The sequence below is a fragment of the Pseudorasbora parva genome, chromosome 15 (assembly GCF_024679245.1).
Source record: "Pseudorasbora parva isolate DD20220531a chromosome 15, ASM2467924v1, whole genome shotgun sequence".
Lineage (NCBI taxonomy): Eukaryota > Metazoa > Chordata > Actinopteri > Cypriniformes > Gobionidae > Pseudorasbora > Pseudorasbora parva.
This window is the reverse complement of record NC_090186.1, coordinates 20586129-20614057: the sequence shown is the minus strand read 5'-3', so window position 1 is coordinate 20614057 and position 27929 is coordinate 20586129. Positions and strand designations below refer to the sequence as shown.

Genomic DNA, 27929 nt, shown 5'->3' with positions numbered 1-27929 from the left:
TCGATATAGGCTACTTGAAGTTTGCTTCTCCTAACGTGAATGACTGCATTCATCAGGGACAATTGTTGCATAGGACAATTGCACTAAACGTGCAAATAATAATAATTAACTGCTCTGAAACGATAATTAGTTTAGCCATAAAGCCGAAATTATTTACCTTTTTTAAGATAATCCATTAAACATGCTGAGAAACAAAACTAAAATTGCGTGAACTAAAATTCTCAGTTTCACGTCCGGTATATTCATGCAAGCCACGCCCACTCAAACCGAAAAGCTCAGAAACCGAAAATCACGTAACACCGGTCTGCAGACATATCTTGACATTAGCACTGAGCACTGATCTACTGTACACAGTACAGCGCCATCATGATCTCAGAATGGGTCTCATTTATAATGTTTTACCTGATCGCTGCTGCTTTCGGTGCCTTTCTTGCGTATTGCTTGTATGTTAGACATGTTCATCAAAAATATGATCATATACCTGGACCTCCTAGAGACAAGTAAGAAACTTTAAGAATTAGTTCTCTATCTATAGGTATGACTGTTGTTGATACAACTAAAACGCTATTGCAATTAGCATTTAGAATTTAATTTAATAATCAAAGCTCAGGTTAATGAAAATGAAAATGATATTTTGACAGTTTTCTGCTGGGACATATACCATCTTTCAATAGAGTGATGAAATCAAAAAGCCTTGTCCACGACTTATTTCTTCAATGGTAAGAACAAAACTTGTATAAACTCATTACTTATTTTAGAGTTTTTATTTATTCATTTATTTTTTGACTAATGTCTTGTTACTTTGACCTTGCACCTACAAAACAACTGTTACGTAATAGCCTGTTTTTATATCACATATTACATCTCTCTCTCTCTCTCTCTCTCTCTCTCTCTCTCTCTCTCTCTCTCTCTCTCTCTCTCTCTCTCTCTCTCTCTCTCTCTCTCTCTTTCTCTCTCTCTCTCTCACACACACACACACACACTCTCTAAAAGATTTGAATTGTTTAATACTTTTACTGTTAAAAGTCACGTGAGTTAATGCAATTTCAAATATTTTTATAAATTGTTCAGTTACCTACAAATATTAGATTAAAAAAAACACTTAAGAAATTCTGAAAGTTATTGCAATATGTAGAAATATCAAACCATCTTCTGGCATGTAAGCTTCTGATAAACTGTTGGAAAATAATACAGTTTGCATGCTTTCCACTTCTGACAATTTTTGTCAACACTTCACCCATGAAAAAAAAGGGTTCTTTGGCAGAGTGTGGTTCGATGAAGAACCTTTAATATCCAAAGAACCTTTCCATTTCACATAATGTTCTTTATAGTGCAAAAAGGTTAGAAAAAAATGGTTCTTTAAAGAACCTTTCACAAAATGGTTCTTTGGGGAACCAAAAATTCTTCTTCTATGGCATCACTGTGAAACCTATGAAGGTAAAATAATGCCTTAAAGAATTGCAAGCGCAGGGTAACATTTGTGAAAGTGTACATAACAGATTGCAAGCGTAAATTAAAATTGTATGAGCAAGATAAGTTTTGTAAAGGTGTAAATTGACTTTCAAATGTAAGAAAAAAATATTTGCAGCATTGTGTAATTCATGTATTGTGAAACTGCAGCTTCATGTTAACGCAAAATAAATATGAACTGTATTCCTCTGACTTTCATTTTTCTGCGCTTACCCTTTTGACATGTTTCTTTTGCCAAAATACAGCCAAAAGCATTGCATGCCTGTGAACATCGATTTGCAAGCGAAAACAACGATTAGCAAAAAATAAACAATTTTTTATTAAAAAAATTAAATAAACTGTTAAAAATGTCTCAATGACTTGTTGTAGGGCAAAAAATGCTCCTGAAATAAAACGATTACAGTCTTTCTTTTATCTGCTCTTACAGTTTTGGCACGATTCTGTCGCTGAAGTCAGTTTTTTAAGCCAATCAAATGAGCTGCTCGCTTACTCTCGATTTACTCTTTTTCTGTTTGATTTAAGAAAAACCTCAGTCACAACACATCTTTATCTTCATTTGGCTCAGCATTGTTCTCAATGCCAAAATTTAACTTTTAAAGGGGGGGGTGAAACACTCAGTTTCAGTCAATCTCACGTCAATCTTGAGTACCTATAGAGTAGTATTGCATCCTTCATATCTCCGAAAAGTCTTTAGTTTTATTATATTTGTAAAAGAAATATGGGCTGTACCTAGTCTTTCCGGAAAAAACCGAGCCACTGGAGGCGTATCGTGTGGGCGGAGCTAAAGAATGACGAATGCGCAAAGCGGTGACGTCCTCAAGCGTGGAGAAACCCTTGCTATTGATCTCAGCTAATAGATATGATCCATTGATCCAGAATCTAATTCGGAGGCTGAAATAGAAACAGCAACAGCAGGACGTCCGTCTCTGTGGTATGTACTGTCAACATTTGTCTTTACTCTCAGTTTATGAGGACATGATTCGGTTTATGGACTATTGTATGCGACTAGACCTTAGAAGTAGCAAGCAAAACGGTTTTGCACGTCAGACTAGTCTTACGTTATACAGAGAACAGTAACCGTTAGCGCATTTGAATGACGAAGCACGCGATCGTGTCATTTACTGATGTTTACATACGTGACGATAAGCAACAGCATAGACATTTGAAGGAGTTTCACTCACCGGCTGCTTCCAAAGCAGGACCGAACCTTTATCGCTGGGACCGCTCCATCAAAAACACACTTCTTGGAGTGTGGAGATCCACTTTGCGATGCGACTGAAGCATTTCTGCGTTCAAATCGGTTCAAATGCAGCGCTGCCTTCCCGGAATGCTGTGCTGAAGCGTTGAAGTCGCTTAATGTCAAAGTGGAGGAAAGAAGTGGAGTGCGGCACGGACTATAACCGACATTAGTGTTCACGGACGACTGGATCTGCACCTGAGAGAGTGTTTACGGCCGTGCATTTCCTCTCGCTCTAGTCACGCGCACGCGCACCCTACCGGGAGAAGAGCCCGTACGGCCCATACAAGGACCTTCCGTTCTATTAACGTCAAGTAGACCCATACTCGAAAAAAACTCTCCGAAACTTGTGAGAAACCGGAAGGAGTATTTTTAACACAGAAATACTCCATCAAACGTCCAATATTAGTTTTTGAAACTTTGTCTATGTTAAGGATGGGAATCCAAGTCTTTAACAGTGTAAAAAGCTCAGTATGCATGAAACAGCATTTCACCCCCCCTTTAATGCACACATACATGTTAATAAATAAATAAAGCACAATCGCTTAACAATCTGTGCACCATTAGGTTTAACTTAAGATATATGTTTCCATCATGAATTCTGAGCTGGTGAATTAAGAAAGAAAATTTATGTGAATTCAGTGCATGTATCATCATCATCATCATCATCATCATCATCATCATCATCATCATCATCATCATCATCATCATCCTGCCAGATATCAGTTTGTAATCTTGATGCTGCTAAAAGTAGACCTAGTATTTGTACTACTGCATGCATAATTACACCTGACTATTGATCAGGGGTGATTCCAAAATTATTATTATTATTATTATTATTATTAAGTAGGCTACTACTACTACTTATTATATAGTAGTGTTAGTAGTAGTAGAAGTAGTAGTAGTAGTAGTAGTAGTAGTATTTTACTAAAATTTGTTCATAATAACAATAATATGTTTTCCTTTAACATGTATTTTAAGGACAACTCCAATTATCATTTGTAATGCCATCGTTTAATCTCTAGATTTCCCAGTGTGTGTGTGTGTGTTTTATATATATATATATATATATATATATATATATATACCAGCTTGAAATTCAGGATGAAAACATAAGCCTATGATGCACAGCTTATTTAGCAATCCTGATCTGTTTATTTATTTACTTATTAACATGAATTTGTGCATTAAAAGTAAAATGAAGATAAAGATGTGTTCTGGCGAGGTTTTTTTTTTTAACCAATCAGATAAGAGCTCATTTGATTGGCTCCAGAAGAAGGTGGACCTGCCTTCCTCCTTGCTTGAAAAACTCAGTCAGTGACAGAATCGTGCCAAAACTGTAAGCGCAGCTAAAAGAAAGACTGTAATCGGTTTATTTCAGGAACCTTTTTTGCCCTACAACAAGTCATTTAGATATTTGCAACAGTTTATTTAATTTTTTTAATAAAAAATTGTTTATTTTTTGTTAATCGTTGTTTTCGCTTGCAAATCGACGTTCACAGGCGTGCAATGATTTTGGCTGTATTTTGGCGAAAGAAACATGTCAAAAGGGTAAGCGCAGAAAAATGGAAGTCATGAGAATACAGATCAAATTAATTTTGCGTTAATATGAAGCTGCAGTTTCACAATACATAAATTACACTTATGAATAAAAGTAAAATGCTGCACATATTTTTTTCTTACACTTTTGTAAAGGCAATTTACACCAAACTTATCTTGCTCATGCAAATTTAATTTACACTTGCAATCTGTTATGTACACTTTCACAAATGTTACCCTGCGCTTGCGATTCTTTAAGGCATTAATTTTTCTTCATAGAAACACCTTCTTTTTTTTTTTGCTTCTTCCTGGCACCTTTATTTTTAAGGGTGTATGGAGAATTTGCGTTCTCACCAATTTGACCATCTTGTTTTTAAGGGGAGAGAAATATGGCCCTGTGTACAGGATGAATAGTTTTCATTATGTCATGATCATGGTCCATTGTCCTGAAGCAACAAAGGTAAATATTGAATATTTTTTGTCTATATAAAAAAATCTATCAGGAGCCACAAAGTGTAATTTAAAAAAAATCTTTGCCCTGTTATTGTAGACAATCCTGATGTCACCTAAGTATCTCAAAGATCCTTTGGTCTACAAACAGCTCTTTAACTTGTTTGGAAAAAGGTATGTTTAATTTGTCCTGAATATGTCACTGCAGTACCACCACCATCTAGAAGTTTGTATTGCAGAGGCCCCATGAAATCAAAATTGGAGCCATGCAGCATTTAGTTAATATTTGATCGTTTTAAAATAATCTACAGTAGTGGCAAAAAGTGATGTCCAGGGGGGATATTTGTTTGATGAAACCATCAAAATATGAGAAAAATATTTTATATTTTTTAAATATTTTAAATATGAAGGAAGAAAAAAAAATGCTAAAGTTGGTGAAGGTATTTATCCGACAAAAATATTTGGCAATAAAGGTAAACAACAAATTAAGGTTTTCTTTTTCTTTTTTTAATGCACAGAAAAACAAAATGCTTAAAGGACAAAGCATATATTGACTTGCAACATGTTCAGTTAAATGCATGATTGCATCAGTTAAATTATATTTTCTGTTTGTAATATCTTTGAATGACAGCCTGACCAAAAATTAGCACAATTTGACATGTTTCATTGTTGTAGTTTCAAGTCTTTAAAAAGTTTTTAATAATATTTGAATCAAGGGTGAAGATGTCAAGTAACTTTAATTGCGTAATACAATATAGATAGTTTTAAAGCAGCTTTATTGTGTTACACAGGAAAATAATGATTCAATGATGCAAAAAGAATTACATTCTGCTTTCATCAGCCGACAAAAAAATTAAATTTAAATAATTTAGAGCTGAGTATCAATAAAGTCCCTTTCAAGTAAAATGTGTTATATTTTGCAAAGCCATATTTGCAATACCTCTATGCAGCTATTTCGGGCATCCAAGACCAAGTCCTATCTATATGAATAGGGGAATTCTGACATGTCAAATACTTCTTGCTGAACTTGCAATTAAATAATATATTTCTTATGCTCAGATAGTTTTAACAAAGCAAATTTTTCAGGCAGCCAATGCACGTGCAGTCCAAAGTGCGAGTCTCAGGTTTCTATGGGAACCTGAGCTTCTAATGGCAGCTGCAGTGACGCAATAACTTGTGATTGGCTCTTTTTTTTTTTTTTTGGCTCTTCTATTTAGAAGGTGGGACTAGTGCTGGGCAGTATACCGGTTCATATCGAATACCGGTATTCATTTTTATGATATGAATTTTGATGATACCGCTTTAAACAACATTCGGAATGCAGCACAGCGCGACACTTTTTAAAAGGGGTTCCGTTTCACTGTTGCACTGTTGTGAGAGCACAGCTGAGATCGCAAGGCTAAATCCAATATCACCCACTGAAGCATTATTTTACTATTCCCTATGTTATCCACTAATACAGTTCACTTGAAGGAGTGAATGAAAACGAGCTTGTGAATTTGATGAATGAGTGAACTCAATAATGTCCACTATGGTCGCGGACACCACTACAAATGGCTGTCCCCTCAAATAATAATTATAAAGGGCAATTTCGGATTCAGTCCTTGATTACAGCGGATAATTCAAACTTCACGCGGCGTGCGCATGAGAGCGGTCCATTTGCAATGCTCACCACATATCAGATGTCATATCAGACTCAGAGCGGAGCGAGTGCGTTAAAGTGTTTTTTATTTTATTTTATGAAGATGTTTCATATTCTAGTGCTCTAAACATGAACTAGCAGCGAGTATGCTCACATATTTCATCACGTCTTAAAAATAAATTTAAAAGACACGCATAGCCTACAACGGGCTATGTCTGATTAGCAGCAATCACACCATAGCTTATTCTGCTTCACGAAATACAATGATGTAAGTTAATAAACAGACTGATAATTCAAAGAATATTAGGCAAAAAAGTAACTGCTTTATTCATTCTTTGTTAGACAGACGTGCGTCGTGTTCAGAGACTGTAGTGTTCCTAAATGTATTGAAAATATCCTAGACCTTTAAATGTTCTTCTGCGTTTCTCTCTTGTTTGGCAGTTTGTTGTTATATAGGGTTAGATTTTTAAAATGCTTAAGGTGCCCTTAACTCTAATGTTTCTAATATTTCTAATATCTAATATCTGTTTATTTTAATATTCATGCATTTAATTAGTGTGTTGCAGGTCTGTGGTTTATTGATTGTCTCCCCTCAGCATAATTTTGTGGGGTTTTGCAAACTCTGTATAACTCTAGTGTGGAATTTTTCTATAATATTCACTCATGACAGTAAAATAGGGCATTCTAGTCAATCTACTGCAGTATTTCTTTTCTCAGTCAGTAGAAAATGTGGTTAACACCTGATCATGCACGGAAGCGATCGCAACGCACTATTGTCATTCACTTCGGAGCCAAACACGGTGTTGATGAAGAAGACTGTTCCTGCTTCAGCAGAGAGAGAAAGAGAGAACGAGAGAAGAGGCTTCTTTGAGTGCTGTTGAGACGGCACGATCAGCGATGGCCGCGAGCTCACTGATACAGTGATAAACTGCTGTTTTCACAGCACTGTTTGGTCTGTTGGTTCGGTAAGGGTGTTCCAAATGGTGAGAGCATACACAGGGCTGCACTAATCTTTTCTGTTTTGCCGCGGTTGTTCCTGGGTGCTTCAGCACATTTAAAAGAGCAAATTTTCTTCTAAAAGAGCAGTTGAGTGTTCAGTGAGAGCATGACCACGTTGGCATGTTGTTCGCTTGCCTTTTTCATAAAGGGCTTGAGTGTTCAGCGCGCAGTGTGCCATCTCACGGCCACGCTCACTATCTGGTCCCTAAAAAAAAGAAAAGAAAAAAAAGAGGGACCTAGTGTTTCATTTGGGGCTCTAGCAGAGGACAGATGTCAATCGCTTCATCGGAGAAAGGGCTGTTATGTGTTGAAAATGAAGATGAGGCTGAGATTCCCACTCATGCTGAATCAGATTCATACTTGACAGCCATGCTTTCCCGGCTGGCCGAGGCGTGGTGCAACGCATAAATTTGCCTTGACCGCCCCCTTGCCTTTTTCCCGGATGTGAATTGGGAAAAATTTGGCAGTGTGGAGCCATTGGTGCCAGAATATGGAGCACCATTGGGGCCATAATCTGTGTAAAGTTTTTTCCTCTCTCTCTCACTGCCCTCATCGGTGAGGTGGCAGTGCCACTGTCCGGCTGCCTCTGCCCAGCACTCTTGGTGCACGAGGGTAGTTCTGAGCCAAGGTTGAGCTGCGCAGTGACAGCTTTATATTTAAAGTCACAGCGCTGGCCCTTGGCCAGATGATGTCCACCCTGGTCCAGAAACATTGGTGACCCCTCAGTCTGCTCGTTGCCATGGGCATCGGTCCCTCGATGCCACCCGTCTCGGCTGTCAGTCTGCTGGGATGGGTCACCCAGATTTGGTCAGGAGCTGCTCTTCTCCGGAGGAGGGCCGGGTGGAGAACCATTAGTAAATTCGGTTCTGCCACTGTGCTAAAAACATCCAGTGGTACCCAAAATTCTACATTTTTAAGAGCAGTTCCGATACCGTTGGGTGCCAAGAGAGCGCGCTTGGCAGTGGCGACGCTGCCATGCCTTGTCACCCTCAGGCACCTCTCTAATCGCCAGCAGGGGGCGTGCGGGATGGCCACAAGCGGCCTCCCCACATTCCCGCGTCCCCTCAGTGGAAGCAGGTTTGTGTTGCCCCACACACTTAGACCACTACCAGGCCGCTACCATGCCGCCCAGGCCGGGTCCCTGCGTGCCTCTGCGCTGCCCCGCTGCGTTTACCTCTGTGGTGCCGTTGGTCCCGCTGGTTCGGTCACTGGGGGCCTGGCTAGCGCTCCCCAGCCCATCCCGCTGGCTCATCCGTACCATCAGACTCAGCTATGCGATTCAGTTCGCCCGGCGTCCCCCCCAAGTTCTGGGGCATTCACTTCACCTCCCTGTCAAAGGAGGGCGCCCCTGTGCTTCTGGTGGAAATCGCAGTCCTACTGGCGAAGGACGCGATTGAGCCGGTCCCTCCAGCCGATATGAAGACTGGCTTCTACAGCCAATACTTCATTGTACCCAAGAAAATCAGCGGGTTATGGCCGATCTTGGATCTGCGGTACTTGAACCGAAACCTTTACAGGCTACCGTTCAGAATGCTAACGCAGAAACGGCACAGCGGGTCCCTCCATGTCTCAGTCACACAGAGGTGCCACCAAACCTTCAGCCTGTGGACGGACCCTGCATTTCTATGGGCAGGAGTGCCCCTAGAAGAAGTGTCCAGGCATGCAATTGTTTCCACGGATGCCTCATCCACCAGCTGGGGTGCCACGTACAATGGGCTTGTAGTTTCGGGTCTGTGGACGGGGCCTCAATTGCAATGGTACATCAACTGCCCGGAGTTGTTAGCAGTTCTTCAGTCTTGCACTGGGCCACTTTAAAACACCGCTACATGGCAAGTACGTTCTGGTCCGTAAGGACAGCACTGCGGTCATTGCGTACATCAACAAACAGGGTGGTCTACGCTCCCGTCGCATGTCACAACTCGCCCACCACCTCCTGTTATGGAGTCAGAAGCATCTGAGGAAGGACCTCCTTACTCAGAGACGGGGCACCCTCTGGCACCTGCGTCCGGACCTCTGGAAACTCAATGTCTGTTCCCTGGACAGGACGCGGAGGTTCTAACCGGTCTGCCACAGGCTGTGGTAGACACCATCACTTCCACTAGAGCGCCCTCTATGAGGCACCTATATGCGTTGAAGTGGAACCTGTTTGTCGACTGGTGCTCTTCTCACCGAGAAGACCCCCGAAGATGTTCGTTCGGTGCTGTGCTTCCTTCCTACAAGACGGGTTCGAGAGAAGGCTGTCTCCCTCCACCCTCAAAGTTTATGTTGCCGCGATAGCCGCTAATCAGGATTTGGTAGGTGGATAGTCCTTAGGGAAGCACAACCTGATCGTCAGGTTCCTGAGGGGGGCGAGGAGACTAAATCTGCCTCTTCCTTCCTCGATACCCTCTTGGGACCTGTCTCTGGTGCTGACCGCACTGCAGAGACCTCCATTTGAGCCTTTGCAGTCAGCAGAGTTAAAAATTCTGTCTCTGAAGACGATACTCTTGATTGCATTAGCCTCCATCAAGAGGGTAGGGGACCTGCAGGAATTTTCGGTCGACAAATTGTGCCTGGAATTCGGGCCGGACAACTCTTATGTGATCCTGAGACCTCGGTCTGGATACGTGCCCAAGGTTCCCACCACTCCCTTCCGGGGGCCAGGTGGTGAGCCTGCAATCGCTGCCTTCGGAGGAGGCAGACCCAGCCCTGGCTTTTCTTTGTCCCGTCCGTGCCCTTCAGACTTGCGTAGACAGAACACAAAGCTTAAGACATCAGAGCAGCTCTTCATCTGTTACAGAGGGCAGCAGAAGGGAAAGGCTGTCTCCAAGCAGAGGATGGCCCACTGGATAGTGGATGCCATCGTCTTGGCGTACGCATCCCAAGACGTGCCCTGCCCGCTCGGGGTTAGAGCCCACTCCACCAAGTGTGTGGCCTCTTCCTTGGCGCTGGCTCGTGGCGCCTCGCTGATAGATATGTGTAGAGCTGCGGGCTGGGTGACACCCAACACGTTCGCTATATTCTAATGCCTACGTGTAGAGCTGGTATCTTCCCGTGTACTCACTTCCCATAGTTGGTAACACCGAAGTGCCCGTTCTAAGTGTCGGCTTACTGCGCTACTCCCTTCCTCATGGAACGGATACGTGTGCTTATATGCTCCAGTCGAGTTCCCAAGAATGGCGAACCCTGTCGAGTTCTCCGCAACCCGCGGCAGTCAGACGCATTGGTGGACTCATATGCATTGGTGGAACTTGTGTTAGGCTGGGTTCTATATGTTGTGACCCCAACGGCAGTCCCATATGTGTATTCTTCCACGGTACAGCTCCCTACGGCAAGCCCGTGTCTTTCCCTCGGCAGAGCCCGCTCTGCTGTCTCAGTTTGGTGTTACTCCCCCACCTAAAGTGGCCGGGGCCCACCCCTGGGACTTCCGTATGTTGTAATGCCCACAGCCAGTCCATACGTGTATTCTCCACATGGTAAATCCCTCTGGGCATGATGTGGCTTCCGCAGCGGCCCCTCGGGCAGGCTTTCCCAGCGTTATCCAGTAGTCTGCTGAATGGGTTTTGCAGAACAGAACCGGTACAGACGGGGTCTGAGGGGCTCTAGCAGGGCGCTGGAAGTGGTAGTAACCATGGCATTTTCCAAAGAGATCCCAATTCGTCGGTCAGTCCGACGTACGTCGAACATAACCGTCTGAAAGGGAACGTTTCCTGAAGGCGGGAACAGAGACGTACGTCCCGTCGCCACAGTTGCTGTACCATCACTGCAGGCTGAGTCACTAGTTCGGCTGCTCAGTGAAAAACAATAGTGCGTTGCGATCGCTTCCGCTTTATGCCTGCGCTGCGGGGTGGGGTGTGAATTGCGAAACGCACGCCAAAAGTCATTGGCCCGTTCTCTACATCTCGAAGCTGATAGGGGCTCCCAAAAGTGATCCCAATTCGCCGTTCAGTCCGACGTACTTCTCCGTTCCCTCCTTCAGCGAACGGGGGTTACCATACGTAACCAAGATGTTTTTCAGCTACTAGTAGGGAAGTGTGCATTTTCAGATGCAGCTATACATATTTATATAAAGAGTGCAAATAGCGTGCTTTGTTGGCAAGTTCTATTCTCACTAGCTCTGCCTAACAATGCCTGGTTGTGCACAACAATGCCTAGCTGCTGCCATTTATATGGTAGGTGTCACATCTGTTCTGTGTATGGCACTCTGTGGGACTTTTATGTTGAAGTTTATCTGTGCATTGTTTCTGTGTTCTGTTCCTGTGGTATTTCGTAGTTCTTTGTAGTTTTCTTCATGATTAGTTTTCCCAGGGTGTTCCCTATTAGCCACTCCCCCTTGTTATCTTGTTAAAATTGATTCCCCTGTTTATACACTCACCTAAAATATTAGGAACACCTGTTCAATTTCTCATTAATGCAATAATCTAATCAACCAATCACATGGCAGTTGCTTCAATGCATTTAGGGGTGTGGTCCTGGTCAAGACAATCTCCTGAACTCCAAACTGAATGTCAGAATGGGAAAAAAAGGTAATTTGAGCGACTTTGAGCATAGTTGTTGGTGCCAGACATGTCCATGGTCCAAGGTCCATCATGCATTGTTACCACTGTGCAGGCTTGTGGTGGTGGTGGTGTAATGGTGTGGGGGATGTTTTCTTGGCACACTTTAGGCCCCTTAGTGCCAATTGGCCATCGTTTAAATGCCACGGCCTACCTGAACATTGTTTCTGACCATGTCCATCCCTTTATGACCACAATGTACCCATCCTCTGATGGCTACTTCCAGCAGGATAATTAACCATGTAACAAAGCTCGAATCATTTTAAATTGGTTTCTTGAACATGACAATGAGTTCACTGTACTAAAATGGCCCCCACAGTCATCAGATCTCAACCCAATAGAGCATCTGTGGGATGGTGTGTAATGGAAGCTTTGTGCCCTGGATGTGCATCCCACAAATCTCCATCAACTGCAAGATGCTATCCTATCAATATGGGCCAACAATTCTAAAGAATGCTTTCAGCACCTTGTTGATCTTGTTGAGGCAGTTCTGGTGCTGAAAGGGGGTCAAACACCGTATTAGTATGGTGTTCCTAATAGTCCTTTAGATGAGTGTATATACCCCAGTGCTTCAGTTGTTCTCCGTCAATTGTTGTTTTTATGTCAGGTTTGCGGTTATGCAGGTGTTCTTGGTTCTCTGTTTCCTGCGTTTGCGCAGTGTTATTTTGTTCCTCATTTTTGATCGGTATTGTGTTTTTTGTGTCATTAAATTCTCCCCTGCATTTGGATCCTATATCTTTGCCGACTGTTTATTCCGGTGGTTCTGTGACAGTAGGACTGTCAATCAACTAAAAATCTAAATTAAATTAATTACATAATATACTGATTAAAAAATAAAATGCAGCAATTAGGTTGTTTAACTACATGATTAAAAAATATTTTAACACATTATTTATAATTAATTGTAGTGAATTAACACTAAATTGACAACTCTAAACTTTTACACTACTTTTCATTCCATTGACTTCCATTCATACACATGCAAATGCAGGAGACCACATGAAGTTCAAACTTGAAAGTTGGAAGTTGGAAGCATAAAAATGAAAGTTGAAAACTTGAAAAAAATTAAGTTGAAAGTTGGGAGCATAAAAATAAAAAAAAATTATGCTTTGTATTTATTGTTATTTGTTATATGTTGAATTTATGTTTTTAAAAAGATACAGCTTAATTCATTTTTGAATGTTTTAATTGGATTTGCTCTGCCAGTGGGGACCATCTATGGTGGGGGCTATATAGTTGAATAAGTCACATGACTCAATCTTATCAGGTTCCTGGGTAACGGGCTCATTACGGCTAGAGACCATGACATCTGGTACAGGCAGCGTCGCATCATGGATCCTGCCTTTAGCAGCTCGTGAGTAAAATACAGAAAACCTCTGATATGCTAAAATGTGATACAGATGACATTTTCATTCTCAGCTGATGCTATTTCATTGGTCAGATACTTACGAGGCTTGATGAGCACTTTTAATGAGATGTCAGAGCGCCTAATGGAAAAGCTGGAGGAAATTGCAGAGACGAAAACACCTGCCATAATGCACGAACTGGTCAACTGTGTCACACTTGATGTCATTTGCAAGGTTTCACTCTCCTTTTCTGCTAATCCAAGGGAAAGCCTAATATAAGGAATGTCAAATCAGATGCTGATACTTAGTCATGTTTTCATTTACAGGTGGCGTTCGGTGTTGATTTGAATTTATTGACGCAAACTGACAGCCCCTTCCAAAATGCAATAGAGTTGTGTTTAAAAGGCATGGTGTACGATATCAGAGACCCATTTTTTAGAGTAAGAATTTATCCAAAGATGCTTATGTCACCTTAAAGTTGTATGGTTAGTGCTATATAATTTTTTTTTATGTGGAAGCTTTTTCCCAAGAATTGGAAGATTATACAGCAAACTAAAGATGCAGCTGAACTCCTGCGTAAAACGGGAAAAAAATGGATAGAAAACAGGAAGACAGCAGTAGAAAATGGTGAAGACGTACCCAAAGACATTCTCACACAAATCCTCAGAACAGCAGGTATGTGGGTCTCAAGTGGCATTAAATTGTTAAGTATATTTTCTACATAAGTTTTTACATTTATGTTTTGACAGACACATACAGATAAATAACAAATAGCTTACTAAACTTGTTAAGCAAACCAAATATTAAACATTAATTAACAGGCTCAGCTGATAAATACTGCACATATACTACACTACACTCTCAAATAAACTGTATATCATACAGTAATAAAAAATACTACACCACTGTATAAAAACCTTGGATATGAATCAACAGTTATAAAAACAGTGAACTTTACTAAATGGGTTATGTTTATGTTCAATGTAGCAAATTAGCTCAGAGGGTAAATATGAATAATTATTCATAACTCATGATTATTCATTATGATTAATTATGCATATTTGAATACGTTAAATAGATTAACTTGATATGGCTACATTAACATTACAATCAATCAATCTGTTCATCCTGTGAACGCTCAGTATTGATTATTAAAGGGGGCGTGAAATGCTGTTTCATGCATATTGAGCTTTTTACACTGTTAAAGACTTGGATTCCCATCCTAAACATGGACAAAGTTTCAAAAACCAAGTTGGACCTTTCGATGGAGTATTTCTGTGTCAAAAATACTGCTTCCGGTTTCTCACAAGTTTTGTAGAGTTTTTTTCGAGTATAAGTCCGCTTGACGTCAATTGGTCGGAATGTCCTTGTATGGGCCGTACGGGCTCTTCTCCCGGAAGGGTGGGCGCGCACGTGACTAGAGCGAGAGAGAAAATGCACGCCCGTAAACACTGCTCTCAAGCTGCAGATCCACTTGTCAGTGCAACACTTCTGTCGCACCGCTCTCCACTTTATTCCTATGGGTGACATAAAACGACTTTAACGCACCAGCATAGCATTCCCGGAAGGCAGCGCTGCATTTGAACCGTTTTGAACGCAGAAATGACGAGAAGCGTCACAACATCACACTTCAATCGTGTCGCAAAAGTGGATCTCCATGGTCATTGCTGTCTCAGGACTTCACCAAATCAACAATGTTACCAAAGAAGTGTGTTTTTGTTGGAGCGGTCCCAACGATAAAGGTTCACGGTCATGCTTTGGAAGCAGGTGGTGAGTAAAACTGCTTCAAATGTCTATGTTGTTGGCTATCGTGGCGTAAGTAAACATCAGTAAACAACACGATGGTGTATAGTTAATTTATCAATGGAGCATGCGATGTACGGTGTGTGTTTAAATACATTTGTTTAGCTGACCAATATAGGTGTCAGTTTGTTTATTGTTAAACCACCCAAACATAAACCATGGGGACGTTCACACAAAGTGTGCTTCTTCATTCAAATGTGCTGCTCCATTGTTTTTTTATACACTATCTGACGTGCAAACCCGTTTTGCTTGCTACTGCTAAGGTTTATTCACATACAATAGTCCATAAACCAAATCATGTCATCATAAACCACGAGTAAACAAACGCAAATGTTGACAAGCCACTAAATACAGTAGCCTACATACCACAGAGACGGACGTCCTGATGTTGCTGCTTCTCCTGTTTAATTCATTTTAGCCTCCGTATCTGATTCTGGATCATATATGTATTAGTTGAATCTGATTAATAGCCATGGTTTATTAGAGTAACTTTTTCTTTTCCACGCATGACAATGTCAGCTTTCAGTAGCTCTTGTGCAGTAGCTGCGCGCTCGTCATTCTTTAGCTCCGCCCACACGATATGCCTCCAGCCGCTCGTTTTTTTCCCCGGAAAGACTCGGTACAGCCTATCTTGCTTTTATAATAAAGCTAAAGACTTTTCGGAGATATGAAGGATGCAAAACTACTCTATAGGTACTCAAGATTGACATGAGATTGACTGAAACTGAGTGTCCCCCCACCCCTTAATTAATTCTAAGAAATTGATATTTTTCATGGCTACAAAAAATAATTCTTGCTTTTGTATTTAAATATACGCTTAGACCACATAACAAGATAATTTAAGTGATCATTTGTTTGCAGCAGGGAGTCAGAACCAAACATATATTGTGCACAAACTTTAATAACTAAATCATAAATGAGATTAAACACATAAAACAAAACAAAACATCTACACAAAATATCTATGTGGTAAGAGGCAAAGTTAAAGTGGTTGGAAAGAACCGGGTCAGAAAAAAAAGGATGAAGTTATGCAAAGAGTCTAAAACCTGAGAGAACCATCATTGATAAGCTCCTTTGTCTGAACAAAGGAGTTTACAGTTTCACTAACTACACAGCGATTGGTATTTCGTAGTACGTTACAGTGCCTTGCGAAAGTATTCGGCCCCCTTGAAATTTGCGACCTTTTGCCACATTTCAGGCTTCAAACATAGATATAAAACTGTATTTTTTTGTGAAGAATCAACAACAAGTGGGACACAATCATGAAGTGGAACAAAATTTATTGGGTATTTCAAACTTTTTTAACAAATCATAAACTGAAAAATTGGGCGTGCAAAATTATTCGGCCCCTTTACCTTCAGTACAGCAAACTCTCTCCAGAAGTTCAGTGAGGATCTCTGAATGATCCAATGTTGACCTTAAATGACTAATGATGACAAATAGAATCCACATGTGTGTAATCAAGTCTCCGTATAAATGCACCTGCACTGTGATCAGAGGTCCGTTTAATGCGCAGAGAGCATCATGAAGAACAAGGAACACACCAGGCAGGTGCAAGATACTGTTGTGGAGAAGTTTTAAGCCGGATTTGGATACAAAAAGATTTCCCAAGCTTTAAACATCCCAAGGAGCACTGTGCAAGCGATAATATTGAAATGGAAAGAGTATCAGGTCACTGCAAATCTACCAAGACCTGGCCGTCCCTCTAAACTTTCAGCTTATACAAGGAGAAGACTGATCAGAGATGCAGCCAAGAGGCCCATGATCACTCTGGATGAACTGCAGAGATCTACAGCTGAGGTGGGAGACTCTGTCCATAGGACAACAATCAGTCGTATACTGCACAAATCTGGCCTTTATGGAAGAGTGGCAAGAAAAAAAAGTGTCGTTTAAAGTTTGCCACAAGCTACCTGGGAGACACACCAACCATGTGCTCTGGTCAGATGAAACCAAAATTGAACTTTTTGGCAACAATGCAAAAATGTTATGTTTGGTGTAAAAGCAACACAGCTCATCACCCTGAACACACCATCCCCACTGTCAAACATGGTGGTGGCAGTATCATGGTTTGGGCCTGCTTTTCTTCAGCAGAGACAGGGAAGATGGTTAAAATTGATGGGAAGATGGATGGAGCCAAATACAGAACCATTCTGGAAGAAAACCTGATGGAGTCTGCAAAAGACCTGAGACTGGGACAGAGATTTGTCTTCCAACAAGACAATGATCCAAAACATAAAGCAAAATCTACAATGGAATGGTTCAAAAATAAATATATCCAGGTGTTAGAATGACCAAGACTATGTTGTTTGCGGATGACATTGTGATCTGCAGGGAGAGCAGGGAGCAGGTGGAGGAAAGTCTAGAGAGGTGGAGGTTTGCTCTGGAGAGAAGAGGAGTGAAGGTTAGTCACAGCAAGACAGAATACATGTGTGTGAATGAGAGAGAACCAAGTGGAACAGTGAGGTTACAGGGAGAAGAGGTAAAGAAGTTGCAGGATTTTAAGTACTTAGGGTCAACAGCCCAGAGCAATGGTGAGTGTGGAAAAGAGGTGAAGAAGCGTGTGCAGGCAGGTTGGAATGGGTGGAGGAAAGTGTCAGTTCTGTTGTGTGATAAAAGAGTACCAGCAAGAATGAAAGGAAAGGTGTACAGGACAGTAGTGAGACCAGCAATGTTGTATGGTTTGGATACAGTTGCACTGAGGAAAAGACAGGAGGAAGAGCTAGAGGTAGAGCTGAAGATGTTGAGGTTCTCTTTGGGAGTGACGAGAATGGATAGGATCAGGAATGAGTACATCAGACATGTGAGATGTTTTGGAGACAAAGTTAGAGAGGCCAGGTTGAGATGGTTTGGACATGTTCAGAGGAGGGAGAGTGAATATATTGGTAAAAGGATGCTGAGGTTATGACGGGACACAGTCACCAGCTCCATTTTCGCTTTTCCGGTCATAAGTACATAGACGTAATTTGCGGGTAGGATGGGTAGGACATGTCCCCACCACTTTTTGAAACATTGAAACATCTTGTTGCACGGATTAACCTAAGTAATACAAACAAAACATCTCTGGTTAACTATAAGAGCATAATATCATTCGTTTGTTATATAAGAGGCGATCTGGCGCTCGTTCCCGCTGTTATCGTGCATGTGAAGTCTACACACGGACGAGCGCTTAAATTGCTTAACACCGTTGCTTAGACTTTCTATTTGTTCCGGTGAAATCATGAAATAAAATGATTTCATATACAATAAAATATTTCATATACAATTCATATGATTTCATATACAATAAAAGGATTTCATATCCATATTTCCTGCTCTTGATATACAACCACTGATGATCTTTGGTATAGATGCAAGAATAAATCATGAGGTTTATATTAATAAAATAACTATTGAATTGATTTCTGGACATCTTTATATAAACACACACACATACACGTCATACCCACTTAAAAAAAAAAAAAGTTACGCCACTGCATACGTATGAGGTAACACAGCTCTGTTTAACATATCATATGCATTTAAGTGTGTTTAAAATGATGTTTTGACGTTACTCTGTGCGTTCGCTCAGCGGCTGCTGTGAAACGTTGCACACTGCTAAGAGTAAAGCGTTTCTGCCAAATAAATCCGAAAACCGAGGGTAATGCAGATATGGCGCAATTGAGAGGCGACTCCCTCAGACGTCCTAGCTCATTGGTTAAAATAGAAATTTTCTCACAATTTACAAATAGTAGGTAACATTTGGGATATTGTAAAAACTGAACAAAAATATGGCCTGGTGGTTTTTGAATATTTTACTGCAAAAATCCTACATAGTGCACCTTTAAAGGTAGGATAGGTAAGAATTGGTTAAAAAAAAACTTTTTTTCCAAATTTGTTTAAACTTTCTTCATATATCAATACATTATTCAAATGTAAGTACTCTGAAAAAGAAAGTATAAAAATGTTGTGTCTGTAGACCTCTCACAACTGTTTTAAAGACAGCTCATTGTTTCCATTCACTCCACCTTCTCTAGAGTGCGGATCGGCCGCATTTTTCTGTCCGAGCCCGACCCGCGTCCGACAGAGCAGTAACCGAACCCGACCCGAGCCCGACAGGCATTAAAATATTTATGTCCGAGCCCGACCCGAGCCCGACAGTTAAAATCTATTTTTTCCCCTCATATACTAATGACACGTACGTTTGTTTGTGTGGAAAGCCCGCTTTTATTAAGCAACATAAGGAAGGCATTCTGAAATGTTTACAGACGAGCGCATCAGCGCGAACACACGGGGCATCAAACGTTACACAGAGCCCAATCAAATAGCCAACTGAAATTAAATGAACAAAGGTCTGCTAAAAATGGCCCAAGCTAACAGAACAAAACATTAACGTAACACAATTGAAATGCTTATTGAAATGAAAGTCATCTTACCAATTTTCTCAAACTGTATGGTTCCTAAACTGCAACATGGGATCTATTTACATAATCTATCCATCAAAGTTTAGGCTAATCGAGGTTTTATGCAGAAAAAGGATTGCATCAACTGTGGACAGCTTCAAGGCTGTCCTGCTGCCAGCAGCGCTGAAGTTGAGCTCACTGGAATGACAAGGATGCCGGGGGCAATATGCACGCACGTGTTGCGCGTTGTTGTCACGGCGACATAAACAAATTTCCGCGTGCATGAAGACGGATGTTAGGGTAATATTTTACATTTATTTTAATCACAAAAACAAACCATTGCATCAAGTTAAACAGGCCCATTGGCTACTTGCATAATAAGCAGTTTTAAATTTAAAAGGTTCAATGCCTTATCGCGCTGACGTGACCGAGCCCGACCCGAACCCGAACGTCATATCTAAATATCTGTCCGAACCCGGCCCGACCCGTCGGGTACCGTCGGAACCCGTCGGGCTCGGGTCGGGTATCCATCCTCTAACCTTCTCCCTTCTGGGCTCTTTCCAAAGCCACGCCCCAAAACACAAGAACGCGCTACCGTTTTAGGTAGATAATATAAAAACTAACCAAAGGCAGAAATAAACGTGCAGGTAAAGTTCCCGGTGAACATGGTAAAAGAGTTCAGACTGAGGGTAGTAGCTAAAGCTAACTTAGTTCTAAAAAATGTTCCTGGATGAGGTGTACTGCACATGCATTTTGTTATCTAAAGTATCTTATTTATATTTTGCTAAATTCAACACGACAGAGATCAACTTGAGCTAAGCATATTGAGTATTTATCAACTCTACTAATGGCTCGCTAAGTGTATAACATTGTAACTTTATGCTAAGTACTATGTTATGTTATGTTAGCTATATTAGGCAGCTATGTGTGCTAGTGATACATGCTTCATGAAAAAATAAACTAAAAAAAATGTATAATCAAAATGAAAGATTACCTGTCCAGCAGACATACAGCCAGCAAGGAGTCGCTTTTCAGCCCCTTGAGGTCCCTCAGTTCTCACCATCATTGGAAAGCCTTGCTGATATTTATTCGCATTTGATTTCTTTGTTTATCCAAAGACTTTTTGTGCATTGCCTTGTCTTCCTGTCTTCCTTTTTTTGCATTGTTTGCCTTCGCTGACTGCAAAACCTGAATTTTGAATGCTCTTTCTCTGCCATTATTTTGCTCTTCACGCATGTGGGCAGATCCTGTAGCAAAAGGTGTGGTAGCCATGATAGCGAGAGAAAGTGACAGTCGCCAAAGCCAATCACTTGTTTCGTCCATGACGAAAATAATGAGCAGTGTTTATTGCAGATTAAAAAGTCTAGAGTCACTTGATTTTTATTCTCTTTCTTTCAGAGTACTTACATTTTAATTATGTATTGACATATAAAGAAAGTTTAAACAAATTTGGACAAAAGTGTTTTAGATCATTCTTACCTACGCTACCTTTAAAGGTGTAAACAATAAAAAGCAATTTACAAATGCATTGGCTATGTGTTCTCCAGACAGGCTACCAAAACCTACGCCTGTTGGCAAAACACATAGCCCTGGGACTAACTATTACATATAAAAAAGACGTTTTACACACATAAGTTTGTTGCACCATTCCTGTCAGATCCAATATAGAAGGCATAACATTTTGTGTCTACAAATCCAGCACCTGAGATGAACACACACGAATGGTCTTCCCCACGTGAGCTAGAACTTCATTAAAAATAAATGAAGCGACTGTGTTTGTGGTGAGGTGGACGAGCAAGAGACATGGGAGCGAGACAGAGGATGTGATTGCGAATGAGCGTCACCTGCGAGCCACACCGGTCTCGAGTCCTCTCATAAGGGAGCTCGGAAGCATATAAGAAGAGCGACAGTAAAGGACGAGAGAGGACCATGCCTGGACTTTATGTTGAGTTTTGTTTATGTTTTGTTAAGTATGTGCGGGCAGTCATCCGTGAGGGGCTGCCCGCATTACTTTCATTTTGTTTATTATTTGATTAAACTTGTTAAATGTTCGCTGGTTCCTGCCTCCTTCGTTCCCATCTACGAACTTTGTTACAGTGTTCTTCCACAATATCTTGATATCAACGTGTTTATTGCTGCTGGCTAGCGTGATCCGATGAGTCGGTCAGGATGAAGCGCACAAACGTTTTTTGGGCCTGGTGTCTATAAAAGCTTTTCTTTGACTAACAAGGAAGTTTTCAGCTCTGAAACTAACAGGATAAACTTATATTACCATGACCTTTTATATATCAAAAGCTCAAGGGAAAGTTGATTTTCTTAGTACATCATGTTTTAATAATTTGTTCCCTCATTTTCATTATACTAAAACAAGGGAAGAAATTTTTACAAAGTGGCTACGATTTACTAAAATGGGGAATACATTATTATATCATGTGCACAATTTACTTAAAAAAAAACAGAGAACAAATTAGTAAAACATGGGAACGAATTGTTAATTTATGGCCACTATATACATATTTTTTATCCCGCATGATATGTGCGGGGCTCCGTAGTGTCAAACTTCCAAAATTAACTTCGTTATGGCCTGATTTTGTTCATAAGGACATCATAATAGTTTGTTCGCTAGTATATCAGGGCCTTACGTTGTTAAACAGCATATCATGTAATTAAATTGATCCCAAATTGTAATCAATTAATAGCCTCACTAATAATATATTCAACACAAGGTATAGTTAATTGTTAACTATGTAAGACTTTCCATTTTTGCTGCAGAGGAGGAAAACGCTAATAATGCAAAAGATGATGAGCTGATGTTGGACAATTTCGTGACTTTCTTCATTGCGGGTGAGCTACAGTTTGTTTAATTTTTGCTCATATACCCCTGCCGTTACAAACAGTGCTTGATTCCTTTGCAGGGCAAGAGACAACAGCCAATCAGCTCTCGTTTGCAATCATGGAATTAGGGAGACATCCTGAGATATATAAACGGTAAAACACTTCTCTAAAATTGTTTGGATTACAATACTCTAGTTTGAATTTCTTTTCATTCCCAGGGCTAAAGCTGAAGTGGATGAAGTTCTTGGGACAAAGAGAGACATTTTATATGAAGACCTTGGAAAATTAACTTACTTGTCTCAGGTTGGTCTGCAGAGATGGTGTTTTACATGCTACAAACACAAGTGGTTCTGTATCAATTTCTCTGAATGGTCTTTGTATTATTGGCTCCATGCATTAGGTCTTGAAGGAAACACTGCGTCTGTACCCCACTGCTCCAGGAACCAATCGCTGGTTGCATGAGGACATGGTTATAAATGGGCTGAAAGTCCCAGGGGGCTGTTCTATTATAGTGAGTATTGCCAGATTTCCAGTAATGCTGGGTTGTTTACTCTGTGGCCATCATGGTACCTGGCTGGTGCGAATGTTTCTAGTCTCACAAGTAGCTTACAGCTCCTGTCTACTTAAATGGAGAAAGATCTTCAATATTGTTTGGAAATATTTTATTTTATTTAAAGCTACCGACATTTACTCACACTGATGTTGTTCTAATGCCATATCTTTCTCTTTCGGACCACAAAAGGAGAATTTAAAAAGAAAAAGTCATACATATAGTGGCAGTAAATAGTGATCTTAAAGTTTTTTTTTAAATTTTTATTAAAAAGACTCAAAAGTATCAGAATGAACCCATGCGCACATGCCGTAAGATCCAAGTGTTCTGGGCGTATAAACAAAAAGTTCCAGTGCGGAGATGTCAATGAAGAAAGTAAATGGATACTTTTATTGGGATGTAGGTGCTGCATTTTTATTCATCTTGATTTCTCACAACTTGTGTGCTTTTTCTGGAAGTCATATTTTCCGTGTGTTGGTAGTGAAGCTCCAGTTCCTCATCATGGAGAAAATGCGAACACTTTTGTTTTACTGTACTGAGGAAACTACACACATTTCTCTGAACACTAGGGGTGTCCCCGACTAAGGATTTACACATTCGAATCAGAATTTTCGAATCTCTCTATGGTCGACCAATAGTCGAATCATCTATGTGTTTGTAAACCACACACTGGAAAAAGACTGGGAAAAAAATGGTATAAACGGGTTGGGAAAGGCAGGACACTAGTCAGTAGGAGGCTAAGACTATTTTTATTTTACTTTACACACAGCACACAGCCACCACTTTTAAAGGTCCCATTCTTTGCGATTCCATCTTTCAAACTTTAGTTAGTGTGTAATGTTGCTGTTAGAGCATAAATAATACCTGTAAAATTATAAAGCTCAAAGTTCAATGCCAAGCGAGATATTTTATTTAACAAAAGTTCCCTTTCAAAGCCTACAGCGAACGGCCGGTTTGGACTACAGCCCTGCACTTCCTGCTGTAATGACGCAACTAAAACCTTTGTTGACTAACCCTAAGCCCACAAGAACACGCAAATTCGGGGGCATTGTCCTTTTGCTCTCGCAGGTCGAGAATAGGAAGCGTTGTTTTTGTAGAGTGTGTTTGTCGCCATGCCACTGAAACGCTGTTATTTTCATCCCGGAGTCAAATCACCTTTATTTGGCCTTCCCATGGACGCTGTACGTAGAGATCAATGGCTACAGTTTATGTTTAACTCGGTTCCGGAAAATTATAATCACAATTTAAAACTATGTGCAGCACATTTTGCTGAGGACTGCTTCCTCAATCTCAATCAGTTTAATGCCGGATTCGGAGAAAGATTATTCTTAAAAGATGACGCAGTTCCCTCTTTGTTGTTTATGGACCACAACCGGTAAGTGTATTTTATTATTTAAGTTGGTCCATTTAACAGTTTATGTAACTTATGACACAAAGTACAACACTGTCTAGCTTTGTTAACTAACGTTAGAAGGTAATTGAAACAAATCCGAAAAACTTAGCATGTAAAAGTGTAGTAATTCATTCAGACACCATCGATTGTTGGTGTTTGTAATGATCAATTTAAACTGCTGAATAGACAGCTTACCATTCTGAAACATCCAGCAAAAGTCTTTCCTGAGCAGGTTGTAATCGATCCTCTTCGATGTTCTCCGGATCTGATTCCCACTCAAATTGATAAGGCAATATAGACATTTTTGCAATAACATTGAGCGTGCATATCTACCCGTTATGATAAGAGGCGGGACCTTTCCGGGCAACATGCTAAGCTGCTGTCCAATCACAGCGCGGGAAGCGCTGGCCTAATCAGAACTCGTTACGTATTTTTGAAGGAGGGACTTCATAGAACAAGGAAATCATCAGGCCGTTTTTAGGACAGAGGAAACACTGGTATACAGATAAGTAAATTGTGTGAAAAATACTGGTTTTTTTTACATGCGAAACATGAACTCATGTCATATTGCACACTGTAAACATAATCAAAGTTTCGAAAACACGCGAAGAATGGGACCTTTAATAAAGTGATCAAAACTAGGCTACACTACACATTCGTAAATTAACCCTTCTCTCATAACATTTAAAAGCCGCGATCGAAACACAGAACATCACACAAATATATAAAAGAACATTTTGATAAATAAACCTAAAAAAATACCTGCCTAGAGAGGAAAAGAACACTTTGAGTGCGTTTATATGCACGTTCTCAAGCCGATTGTGCCTGAAGGGGGTCGCACACTGGACTGAAGCTCAGTGCCGTGTCTCAGGTAACGTTATCTCACTTCAGGCAGACGTGAACATTATGTACACGCCTTGCGCAAGCTCAATTTTCAATCTACTTCTGACAGTAGAGCTGCACGATGAGTGTATCTTGTAGCACAGGGTGAAATCAGTATGTTCATTCACGATTTGAGGGAAATATACATTTAATCGCCGCGGACAGGCGTCGAATGCCGCCGTCGGTGTATGTGTTCGAATTTCGCGACGCGTCCTGTGCGAAGCTCAGTGCCCTTAAAGGGGCTATCACTCAGCGCCACGACACGTCTTTATAACACTAATATTGAGCACCCCCATATTGCCAAAATGGTATCATCCCCCGTTATATAACACCCGTGAAGATTCGGCCATGAGATCAGTGGTGGAATCCGGTCCTGCATATCGATGCATCGAATCTTCGACTATTAGGGGTCACCCCTACTGAACACAAGGCTGAACAGGAATCTTTAACTCTGAATTCAATAAATACTAATTACCGCATATACTTCACTTTTCGTGACATTAGTTGAGCTTTGCTTTTTAAACCTGAACACAAAAAAGCTCAGAAAACCCTCCAAGTAACCACATTTCCCTTAATAATAAACATGAGTGCTATTGTTGTTTTCATTGATGTGTAACCTGAAAAAATGTGGAAAATGTTTTTTAGTTTCATGATCATTTAAGTACATACAATTTTGGTTAGATTCGCACCAAACCCTATAATAAACTCTCAGAACACATGGAATATAGCCTACAACACATGGGATCATTCTGTGATATTTTTGTGTCTTAAAAAAAAGAAAGCTTGATGCTGGTCCCTATACACTGCCATTATGTGGATGATGCAGAGCAGGACATTAGAACAACACCGTGGTGAGTAAACGATGACTTAATTTTAGGATGAACTGTCTCTTTAATTATCAAAATAAATTTAAAATCAGCAATAAATTTGTACAACAATGTGAAAAACTTTTGTCAAAATAACGTCAATATATATTATATATCAATATTTTGAACCATTTTCACCTTTTTCTATACAGTTCAGTTCTTATGTGTCACAAAGAATGGATAAGTTTTTTAAAGATCCGTTGAAGTTTGATCCTGAGAGATTTGATGCGAATGCCCCAAAGTAAGTAATTATGATGACAAGCTGTAATTATGAGTTTAATGAACATGTTATAATCATTATAGCATGAAATCTGCTGAAATCAATTTTTGTTCTTATCTGAAAGGCCTTATTACTGCTACTACCCATTTGCACTTGGTCCACGAACCTGTCTGGGACAGGTCTTCTCACAGGTGATAAAGCACAAACAAACACACATTTGCACCTCCTATTCTCCTTTAGATTTTTTTAGACTTTTAGGCTTTCCAAGTGCCAGATTTGCTGTGATCATGACAAATCTGTCATATTTCTACATTCAGATGGAGGCAAAAGTTGTGCTTGCCAAACTGCTTCAGAGATTTGAGTTCAGTCTGGTTCCTGGACAGTCTTTCAGCATTAAAGACAATGGGACTCTGCGGCCCATGAGTGGAGTGATCTGCAACATTAAACCATGCTCATAGGACATGTTAAAGGCACTTGTTTTGTGACAATTCTTGTGTATTTACATGATCTCTGCATACATGATCTTGTATTATTCCAGCATTAACCCAAGCACAGAAGTGCTAATCCTCTATGATACTTCATCTGCACTGTTGATTGATTTGGATTTTATATTATCTTGTAATCATTCATTATGGTGTTTTAATAAATAACATGGATTATAAAGTATACAGTGCTTGATAGTAACTGATTAGATGTAATCTGGATTAAATTACAATGCATCCAGAATGTATTCACAGCGCTTCACTTTTTCCACATTTTATATTACAGCCTTATTCCAAAATTATTGTTTAGTAAAGCAAGTAATTATTGTTTTCCTCAATTCTACAATACCCAATAATGGCAATGGAAAAGAAGTTTGTTTGAAATCTTTGCAAATGTATTAAAAATTAATACTGCAAAAAAATCACATCTACATAAGTATTCACAGCCTTTGCTCAATACTTTGTTGAGGCAATTTTGGCACCATTTACAGCCTTGAGTCTATTTGAGTATGATGCAACAAGCTTGGCACACTCGGGGCTGGACTGGTAATCTGGCATACCGGGCATTTGCCCGGTGGGCCGACGCACTTTGGGGCCGGTAGTTTTTAAAACATTTTTTTTTTTTTGTACCACTGACAACATGCAGCGACAGCGGCCCATTGGTTTGTCTTCTGAATTGACAAGCTGAAGTGAGAGAGACCTCCCTTCCATATTAGGCGCTATTTATTAGTATTTGATCGCATGGAACTGCAAAGGTGAATATCCGCACAGCACAGCCGCTGACGAACGTACGCTGCGTTTAAATGCTGCTCTATACGGCACTTTGACTCAGAATTTTGTTTTATACAATCGTATGATATGGGAACATAACAGGTTCTGTGTTGAATCAGCTGAAAACAGCCGCGAGCATGTATTCATGACGAGGTAAAGTGGAAAACGGCAATACACACAAACGTTTCACTTTAGCAGAACCACAATTTACCTTGCAGCTAACAGCGAATAAATATAGTGTTTTGGACGAAACATTTATTAAAAATGTTGCTATTACTTAAATTAATATTGTAGAATATAAATCACTTTTATAGAGGCTGTTTTCGTATTTTCTACAGGTGTTTTTTTTTTACTTACAAATATAATAGTTTATTATATGTTTTATATAGTTTTAGAAACCATATAGCTATATAATGAGGAGCAAGGTTTTTACTGTCTATGTTTTTTACCCTGTGACTACTACCATGATCTTACATTTAAATGAAACTGGCCTAACTACAGTCTATAAAACAGCTTTAAAGTCTGGATCT

At 40.3% G+C, this 27929-nt stretch overlaps 1 protein-coding gene across 2 annotated transcripts; it reads left to right on the top strand.

The window, feature by feature from the left end:
- Positions 1–296: 296 nt before the first annotated feature.
- LOC137041273 (cholesterol 24-hydroxylase-like) lies at positions 297–26872 on the top strand. Of its 2 annotated transcripts, none has more exons than XR_010898079.1 (15): positions 297–500; positions 642–719; positions 4625–4706; positions 4797–4870; positions 13140–13226; positions 13314–13452; positions 13545–13658; positions 13737–13893; positions 22173–22244; positions 22316–22388; positions 22454–22538; positions 22636–22746; positions 25839–25911; positions 26079–26167; positions 26271–26307. XR_010898079.1 is itself a non-coding variant. In XM_067417337.1 (15 exons), the coding sequence occupies exons 1-15, from the start codon at positions 367–369 to the stop codon at positions 26602–26604; spliced, it is 1503 nt and encodes a 500-aa protein (XP_067273438.1). In that variant the 5' UTR covers positions 297–366; the 3' UTR covers positions 26605–26872. The 2 variants fall into 2 exon arrangements, 1 of the variants encoding a protein (XP_067273438.1); XM_067417337.1 differs by lacking the exon at positions 25839–25911 and adding an exon at positions 26464–26872 and having other exon boundaries at positions 26271–26337.
- The last annotated feature ends 1057 nt before the right edge of the window (positions 26873–27929 follow it).

Bases quoted from the DNA above. Each gene is read 5' to 3' on its own strand.
- LOC137041273 (XM_067417337.1), top strand. From the start codon at position 367: ATGATCTCAGAATGGGTCTCATTTATAATGTTTTACCTGATCGCTGCT. The intron at 13,227-13,313 runs GTGAGTAAAATA...TTCATTGGTCAG, and splicing joins GATCCTGCCTTTAGCAGCTC to ATACTTACGAGGCTTGATGA. The intron at 26,168-26,270 runs GTAAGTAATTAT...CTTATCTGAAAG, and splicing joins TTTGATGCGAATGCCCCAAA to GCCTTATTACTGCTACTACC.